This window comes from Syngnathus typhle, linkage group LG15, assembly GCF_033458585.1.
Source record: "Syngnathus typhle isolate RoL2023-S1 ecotype Sweden linkage group LG15, RoL_Styp_1.0, whole genome shotgun sequence".
Classification (NCBI taxonomy): Eukaryota; Metazoa; Chordata; class Actinopteri; order Syngnathiformes; family Syngnathidae; genus Syngnathus; species Syngnathus typhle.
In genome coordinates this window covers 7,695,136-7,704,846 of record NC_083752.1, presented here as the reverse complement: position 1 = coordinate 7,704,846, position 9,711 = coordinate 7,695,136, and the positions used below count along the sequence as shown (strand labels likewise).

Sequence of the window (9,711 nt, the reverse complement as noted above, 5' to 3'; positions counted from 1 at the left end):
ATTTATTCGTTTATTTTAGGCCACCGGATTTAAGGGTAACCGCTAGTGTTTCAGCAATCGGGAATGATGACGTACAACAGGATCGCGTCTTGCTTGCGTTTAATATTGTCTCAAATACAAAACCTGACTATGACTGCACAAAACAAAGTCCTCCCGTCAAATGTGGCGATACAACGTGCGCGTTCTCCCATAGACATCAACAGAAGAAGTAGTGTAAAAGGCGAGCATAACTTCAAAGGGGCCAATGTCACATTCATTATTGAAGTAGGGGAAAATACAGAACTTTTGTTCCACCCTTTGAAATTGGAGGATATAGGAGAATAACACGTCAGGTGTTCATTTTTTTTAGATCGTTATAATACAGCGCAGTAAGTATTTCAAAGTTTTTCACTGTTATTAAGGTATAGCTATTGTAAATTGGAATCTGCTGCCATCTGCTGACTGTCGTGTACTGTTATTGTGAATTTGGGGATAATTAGTGGCTTAATATAAAGATAAACAAAGTTTATCTAAGCATAGATTTTTTTTAACAGTTGTCACACTGCCCAAAATCAATTAAAGATGGTAAACATTCTTATCGGGCGTTGCCCTCTATTTAAAAATATGTTAATACATTTTTAGCACATGACATAAAACGTCACGCTAGTAACCTTGTGGCATTCGTGTGCTTTAAAAGCTAAACAGCATTTTATTGCACATTCGACCTGGGTTAAGACAAAGGTGACCCCGCCTAGTGCTGGAAACAACGAAGACAAATTGTTTCATGTTTCACAAATATTGGCTGAAATGGCTGTGACGTTGCGGGGCACATATTTGACCCGGCCTGTTTTAATCACTTGGGAGGCATTCACTGGTGCAAGATTGCTCTTGGATCATTTCTTCATTTAGTTTTTGGGAAAGATGATAAAGTAATACCGGAAGCATAATTATTATTCTTATCAGTGTGGGACAAAGCAAGTTTTAACTTAAGTTTAATAATTGCAACAACAATTGTTAGTTGCCACAATTATTCAACTATCAGTTAAATTATTTTATTAATAATCAGGCGGCAGCTCCCAGTTACTGATTTGAAAATTTGGTAAATGTGTTCTGGAATGCTGAAGAAAATGTGGAAAAGTGAAGTAAATATGAAAAACATATCGCCAAAGGGCATGTGAATCTTTTTTTTTTTTTTTTTTCACGAACTTGACTTGCAGTTTAAACATCACCGATTACTTTTGCATCTCAATCCTGATCCATGAGATATACTTTTAATTTATTCTTGAGCTAGTCCATTTATCTTCTGTATAATGCTATGTTTGTGGTCTTACATAACTATAAACACCTTACCAAAATACACCGCATGATCACATTAGCCTGGAACTCTAAAATAGATAACACAAACATACACACACACTGCCGCAAACAGTAGTTTCCCAAACAGACTGGCGATTAAATCGGAGGTCTGGCAGCCAGAAAGTTAAATTATTTCTCATGTGTACATGTAATACAAAAAAACAATACTGGAGGAAGTAAACACATAAAGGAGAGTGCTGGAAAACTGGCAGGACGCGACTCCAACAATGCAGTTATGCACTGACTGTGTGGGAGGATCCAGGTAAAAACACAAGAGCAAAATTCTTGTGAAGCAGGAAGGCATTCATCCTTGCGTCAGAGGTATAATGAACTCGTTAGTTTCTTTTATCCGGAATTGTTTACTTGAAATGGATCATCAGAATCCAGTGAAGACATTTGGTCAACACTTGTGACACAATTACTGACTTGATTTCGATTATGTACCAATCGAATGTTTTAGCCGTGCAAAAGAAAACATGTTTACTTTGATGTAAATCTAGTTTAATGTTGTCTTGGAGATTTTGATCGCTTCAGCTTAATTCATTTGGCCTGTATTGAAACATTAAAGGAGTCAGTGTGTGGGGTCTTAAGTTCAAACATCTTTATACACCTTTATAGTTCATTGCTCCTTTGGTCATGTGACTTTGAGACGCTCTAAAATGCAATTTGGGCCAGTGTGAAGAATTTTGTTGCAAAACAAGATGTGGATGTGAATGTTGGCGCATATTCATTTTGGGAATATGGTTTCAGTTATTACAAAGCCTTCAATAACTTAATTGAATATTTCCAGAGCCAGATTCTCAAGAGGTATTCACAATATTCTTCTGGGGATAAGAAAACAAAAATGGATGGGTGGGTCTTCTCTATATGCATCCAACTTGAAATATATGTCATGTCCTTGTTCAGCTGTGAGTCTTCCATTTGTTTAAACATCACCGATCACTTTCGCAGCACAATCCTGATCCGTGAGATTTATTTTTAATTTCTTCTTGAGCTACTCCATTCATTCTGCACAGATTTGGTGTATTTCTTTTGGCTCTCTTGGAACATTCTTCTTCACTTGCCTCTTTTTCCCCTTCACGGTGGAAGATTATCTGCAAGACTTCTTTTCCCTTTCTTTCTCAAAGAGTCAAAGAGCCTCTTGTGCTCCTTCCCCGACTTCAATCCAGACAACAGAGTGCTCGCCAGTTTGTCTTTTTTACTACACTTCACCTAGTGTGCACACTGAATGGCCCTGGTAGTCCTGTTAATTGTCAGGCTTTTAAATACGACTGACCTTTGGCCTCTGTTGGTGATTCCAAACAATACTGCTACTATATAAAAGCTCTAGCCGATTCCACACACAGTGCTATGATGGCTTACGGGAGCAATGCAAATCAAACACAACAGGTTTTAGCTTGTTTGACCTACAAGGAGCTTTGAAGTATTCAGTTTCAGTCTCCCCTTCCCTCCTCTTTCTCCTCTCCAGCTTTTGCATGAATGCACGGAGCTGCTGGTCAGACCAGTTTTCTACTCGTGCTTGTGGCCTAATTACGACATTTGCTTCAGGGAGTTTACGTAGCTCACAATTTGCATTTGAACCCGTCCCCCCCTGTCGTGTTTTATTGAAACAGACTTTGAAATCCAAATGTGGGATGCAGTGGGGATTTTGAATGTGACTGACCTCAGAAGAGAAGACAGCACTCTTTGGGTGAGTTTTACCTTTATTACCTTAGCACAGACTACTCACAGATCATTAGGTATACCTGCATGCTCTTATGACAATTGATTAGTTTGTTAGCTCTGATATGGCCTTCTAAAAATATGATCATGATTAGTCACATCAGTCTTTGTAATAGTTCCACAAACAATCATAATAAATATATTGTTAAACAAATATTTTGACACTGCCACTCAAAACTGGACATTGGATACAGTTCTTGAATTGGATTGTGCATGCTTCATTCACATATACATACACTAAAAATGGCAATTTAATAATACGTTTAAAAAAAAAATCAATGCTACATTTATGATCTTACTGAAATATAAACACCTTACCAAAATACACCGCATGATCACACACACACACACACGCACGCACGCACCCACGCACACACGCACACACTGCCGCAAACAGTAGTTTCCCCCTCAGACTGGCTCCTCAATTAGGTCTATCAGCCGGGGGATCTGCGTTAAATGATTTGCCATATGTAAAGTATATGTAACACAATGAAACAATACTGGAGGAAGCTGACATAAGAGGAGAGCGGTGGAAAACTGGCAGGGCGCGGCTCCAGCAGAGCATTAATGCACCGACTGTGAGTGGGAGGATCAGAGGCGGGCAGGTAAAAACACTCAAGAACTTCCTTCTCGTGGAGCAGGAAGGCATTCGTCCCTGCGTCAGAGGTATGGTGAACTCGCTACTTTCTTTTATCTCATATTGTTTACTTAAAATGGATCATCAGAATCCATTGAAGACATTTGGTCAATATTTGTGACACAATTACTGAATTAATTTCGATTACCTATCGAATATTTTGGCCGTGCAAAAGGGAAAAATGTTTACTTTGATGTAAATCTAGTTTAATGTCGTCTTAGAGTTTTTGACCGCTTCAGTGTAATTCATTTGGCTTGTATCTAAAAAATGAAGGAGTCAGTGTGTGGGGTCGTAAGTTCAAACATCTGTATACAGCTTCATAGTTCATTGCTCCTTGTGACATTTTGAGATTCTCTAAAATGTCATTTGGCCCAGTGTGAACAATTTCATTCCATTCAACAAAAAAAGATGTGAATGTTGGCGCATGTTTATTTTGGGAATATGGTTTCAGTTATTACAAAGCCTTCAATAACTTAATCGAATATTTCCAGAGCTAGACTCTCAAGAGGCATTCACAGAATTCTTCTGGGGATAAAAAAAAAAAAAAAATGGCAGCATTTGCCAAAACCGAGGGAGGGGGTCTCAATATGCATCTAATTTGAAATGTATATCATTCCCTTATTCAGCTGTGAGTCTTCCATTTGTGGACCATGTTCTCCTCTGCGACCCCCTACAAGAACCAGCATTATGCTGAGCTAAAGAAGGACTGTATCAGGAGTAAGAAACTCTTTGAGGATCCCGAGTTCCCGTGTGTCGATGCGTCACTGTATTTTCGGAAACCACCACCTGGTATGGTGCAATGGAAACGACCTAGGGTGAGTTGTACTCTTTGGGAAATTTTGGGATGTCTAGAAGGGACAATCCAGATTTATTGGACAAGATTCCACAGTTTGTTTGAGCTTGTAGACAAAGCGTAAATGTTATCAAGTGTATCTAATGGTGCTGGGTGCTGCTGTTATCGCTTATCAGTTCTGACTCACAGGCGAGACATGCACCACATATATTTTTGAACCAATTTGTCAATACCTTTCATGTGATCCATTCATACGTTTGTGCTGCAGGAGATCAGCAATGATCCTCACCTGTTTGTGGAGGGTGTCAGCGCACATGACTTGAACCAGGGCTCTGTGGGAAACTGCTGGTTTGTGGCCGCCTGCTCCTGTCTGGCACTGAAGCCTAACCTCTGGAAAAAAGTGAGCGTCATGTATTTAGAAAGATGATCCATATTATGTTCATGTTAGCTCACAGCAGGAATTCACCGGAGGCTATTTCAAAGTAAATCTTGAATTTCTTTTTTTTTTTTTTTTTGCACTACCGGTCACAATTCTGTTATCTTTACAAGAAAAAAATGAAAACAGAATGCTCTCAACATCAAAATAGTGATGCTATTAAGACGGTTTACATTGTGTATGCAGGTAATTCCAGACTGGAAAGATCAAGAGTGGGACTCCAAACACCCGGAGAACTATGCGGGAATCTTTCACTTTCAGTTTTGGCTATTTGGAGCGTGGGTGGATGTGGTAGTGGATGACCGGCTTCCTACCATCAATGGAGAGCTCATCTACTGTCACTCCAAAGACAACAATGAATTTTGGAGTGCTCTGCTGGAGAAAGCCTATGCTAAGTAAGTCAACCACTTATCATGGCAGCTTGTTACAATTTTGGACTGTCGCAACACACCACCAAAAAAAAGACTTGCTGGACTATTATTATCTCCTTTGTGTTTGCCTTTGAACTTTGCCTAGCAACAAGTAGCAGTTCTCCCATTGATAAAATGCCACTGATAGGGAAAATACAACATAAGGGCCCAAACCTGCCTTGTGTTGTGTGTCCAGGCTATCTGGCTGCTATGAGTCGCTGGAAGGGGGCAACACTGGAGACGCAGTGGTGGACTTCAGCGGAGCCGTGGCTGAGGCCATCAACCTGGAAGCGGGAGCTTACTATAAGGACCAGAAGAAGCTGGACCATCTCTTTGCAGATCTGGTCAAGGTGTACGATCGTGGCGGGATCATCAGTTGCTCCATTAAGGTGTGTTGCGTGTCCTCGTTATTTGATCGGTCTACGTTAGAGTTGGTCCTACATGTGAGATGTTTCCTTTTTATCAGGCAGAACCTCACGAACTTGAGCTCAAGCTGGGCAACGGGCTGGTGAAAGGTCACGCCTACTCTGTGACAGCAGTGAAAAGGGTGCGTCTGGGTCACGGACTGGTGGCCTACTTCAAGAATGATACCATCCCCTTGATCCGCATGCGGAATCCGTGGGGCAAGACGGAGTGGAATGGAGCCTGGAGTGATAGGTGGGGACCCCAAACATACATCCAAATCCAGCCAGCCATTTTCTAAACAATTTCTCTTGGATTACTTTGTATTCTATGTTCATTGTGTCTCTCTCAGCTCGGCAGAATGGTCAAAGGTTGGTGATACTGAAAGAGGCAACCTCGGCATCACAGTGGAGGACGATGGAGAGTTCTGGTACATAATCAATTTATGATCCTCCATCAGTGACCACATCCTCCTTTAATCATTGCGACTTGACCTTCCACAGGATGTCTTTCTCAGACTGGTGCAGGAACTTTACGGATGCCGACGTGTGTCGTCTCATCAATACATCGGTGATCAGTATCCATAAGACCTGGCATGAGATTGTCCACTTTGGAAGCTGGACCAAGCAATCTGAACCACTCTTAAACCGTTGTGGTGGCTGCGCGAACCACAAGCAAACCTTTTTGCAGAACCCACAGGTACTATGGAGCAACAATACACAATACTTCATAACATTTTATAATATTATAACAAAGATGAGTGGTCTGATTTTTTTTTTTCTGTCTTTTTGTAGTATGTGTTTGATGTCACAAAGGAGGCTGACGAGGTCCTCATTTCTTTACAACAAAGAGATATGAAGATTCACAGGAAATATGGTCAAGGGGAAAATCTAACAATCGGCTTCAGCGTCTTCAAGGTCAAATAAACCCATAGGAAATAATAAGGGAAGCTAAACAAGAACCACGAAATACATCCACAATAAATTAAAAATACTCATATAATGGAGAAGTGACAAAGTTGTTATCAGAGCTAAGACCCAGTGTTTTTTAGCATCAATTAAAACATGTTCCAACAGCAATATACACAACATAGTGTAAATTGAGGGGTTTAAATTTACAGTATTATGAATTGAAATTTACATCAGTGCACACGCACTTTGAGAATGTATCGCTAGGTGGCGACACATTAATAGGACGTGCATTGCATGAGGCCTAAATAGGGAAACAAAATTACACAGGCAGGCAAATTAATTATTGTACAATATACGATTCAATATATGCCGTATAAAAAATTAAAAATGTTAAGACACTGTTTTGGCATGCTTAAAAATGTCTATTAGGTACACAGTCTGGGATGTGTGGACACAGGCCAAAAGACAATTTGTTTTGGAAAGAAAGAAGGCTCATTTGTTCACATTTTGGCTTGGGCTGAAGACTGAACAAATGAAATTTTAATGACACCTATTGAGTTTATCGGATCATATCAGAGCTTTTTTTAAGCAGGACATTGAATCATAGCAAATAATGCTATCATTTCTGTTAATTGCTCCAAGCTGAAGAAACCTTACAGGACACGCCAGACAGTGACAAAACAAACAACCGGTCTTTAGTTTTAAAAACACATGCTTTCTCACTAAAGGTTTCTGTACAGACTTGAATAACGTTTTCTCAGATTAGGCTTTCCACACTTAAGTCTATGCCAAAACTTTTCCTTTAATACACTTGACTTGACATCTGGCTAGAGTCAAACACACATCATACGCTCTTATCGTGCTGATTGTGGAGACTCTGACCAGCATTTGAGGTCAGTACCGCAATCAACATTTTAAGAAGCAGTTGTCTGCACATGGCTAAGTGAAAACATCCAATTATTTCTCATTATTTGAAGTTTGTGAGATACAGCATAACGTGGAGGGGAAAATGATGAATTGGGTTTCATATTTGTCCTCTTCACGCTGCTATCTATCATAGGTTGAACTGAACAGAAAATACAGGCTGCACGACATCTTAACCCAGAAATCCGTGGTGACGTCTACCTACATCAACGCCCGTACGGTCTTCATGAGGTCCACGCTGACGCAGGGCCGCTACGTCATCATGCCCACCACCTTCCAGCCTCACATTCTGGGCGACTACATGTTGCGACTTTTCACTGACGTGGACTCCGGCTGTAGGTAATCTAAATGTCACACAACACATTCAGGATTTTTTCCTTATCATCATCTGCATCATCATCATCATCTAGAAAGTCACGTGTCTAATTTCTGTGCTTCCAGGGAGCTGAGCGAGGATAAGCCAAGGGTGAGATGTTGGAGTTCTTTCCTGGGTTACCCACAAGTCGTGACGCACGTCTACGTCCATGCTGCCGAGGGGCTGCAAAACCAGGACAGTACAGGGGGTCAGTCGCTTAACCCAAATTTACAGAATATCCTAAAAAGTGCATGCCTCTGACGTGGCCCTGTGGTTCCATGCAGGTGCAGACCCATATGTGATCATAAGCTGTGAGGGCCACTCAGTAAGATCTCCAATCCAGAAGGACACTTTGACACCAGACTTTGAAATAAGTGGTGTTTTCTACAGGAAGAAGCCCAGGAAGCCTTTAATTGTGCAGGTAAGATGTTTGTTTACATTCTCAATTGTGTCAACTACCGTATTGGCCTGAATATAAGAAGACCCTGACTATAAGACAAGCCCCTCTTTTTCAAGACTCAAGTTTGAAAAAAGACTTTTTGAACACCAAATTTAATTTTTATACAGAAAATAATTACATTCGAGAGAAAGTCATGTTATTTTGCCTGATTCAAATCATGCAAAAACTGTCTATCACATCTTAATATCTGAACATTTAAATATGTAAACTAAAGTGCAATCACATTTGTAAATGAGTGGCTTCTGGTTTTTCAATTTTCTGTTATCTCTTCTCTTATTTTCTTCTCTTTTCTTTCTTACCGCTATTTTTTATTTTTATTTTTCGTGCTACCGCTATTTTTATTTTTATTCTTCGTGACAGGGGTTCGCTTTGGCCGGGGTCTAAGTTCAGCATTCGCTTTAAAGATATCTGGCGCCATCTAGCGTTGTGAATGGGTATAAAGTTTAGACCCCGAATGTAAGACGACCCCCACTTTTTTAGTCTTATTTCAATGCAAAAAACACCGTCTTATATTTGGGCCAATACAGTATTGCTTTTTACTGTTTGTATACCCTCTTGTCAGTATTTTCTAATCAGATTGTCTTTTGTCTCGCAAAACCTGCCTGCCTGATGCCAGATCTGGAACAGCAACGCAGTGCAGGATCAGTTCATGGGCCAAGTGATGCTTTCTGGTTCCGCAAAGGACACCACCAATCGTCAGAGGCTTCGGCTGAGGAAGCAAGGTCGCAACATGGCCGACGAGATGCCCGGCAGCGTCACTCTGCAAGTAGTCACTTCCACTCAGCTTACCTCCATTTGAAGCTCCGTGCGGAACTGTGAAACTATGACAACTCGCCATTAAGGTCATTGTATACTATGATTTGCATATTTGTAAAGCAAGGCAATGTTGGACTGTGTGAATATTAATTTTGTTTTAACCTTTGTATCTTACGAGTAACATACATTTTATAATGAACTGTTTACACTTATGATCATCTGTAAGGCTAATAGTGTGTTCATTTATTTTCCTAATATCAACTTCGGTAATTTCTTAATTATTGGGGCGTTTCTAATATTTTGGTTACGAGAGGAGCAAAATATTAGAAACAGCTCCAAGTATGATGAAACCATCAAAACCAGATTAATGTGACAGTTTCATTTACAACTGAGTATTATTATCTTTGTTTGTATAGCTCTTTTACTGAATGACATTATGCACACTGAGTGTATTAAAAGACAATCAACCACCTATTTTCAAAATGCATCTCTACCTCTTTCTCACCTTTTACAGCTCCAAAATCTCACAAATTCGTAAACTGGTACCTTGAATGCAACTCACTAAAGCTA

At 40.2% G+C, this 9,711-nt stretch overlaps 1 protein-coding gene across 2 annotated transcripts; it reads left to right on the top strand.

Annotated features, from left to right (window-relative positions):
• The first annotated feature begins 2,812 nt into the window (after positions 1 to 2,812).
• LOC133167708 (calpain-5-like) lies at positions 2,813 to 9,615 on the top strand. 2 transcript variants are annotated; one of them, XM_061298559.1, is made up of 13 exons: positions 2,813 to 3,025; positions 4,321 to 4,509; positions 4,756 to 4,887; positions 5,110 to 5,318; positions 5,530 to 5,722; positions 5,800 to 5,990; positions 6,088 to 6,165; positions 6,239 to 6,434; positions 6,530 to 6,652; positions 7,707 to 7,909; positions 8,012 to 8,133; positions 8,210 to 8,346; positions 9,002 to 9,615. In XM_061298559.1, the coding sequence occupies exons 2-13, from the start codon at positions 4,345 to 4,347 to the stop codon at positions 9,182 to 9,184; spliced, it is 1,932 nt and encodes a 643-aa protein (XP_061154543.1). In that variant the 5' UTR covers positions 2,813 to 3,025; positions 4,321 to 4,344; the 3' UTR covers positions 9,185 to 9,615. The 2 variants fall into 2 exon arrangements, with proteins under 2 accessions (XP_061154543.1, XP_061154544.1); XM_061298560.1 differs by lacking the exon at positions 2,813 to 3,025 and adding an exon at positions 3,057 to 3,723.
• Positions 9,616 to 9,711: the final 96 nt, after the last annotated feature.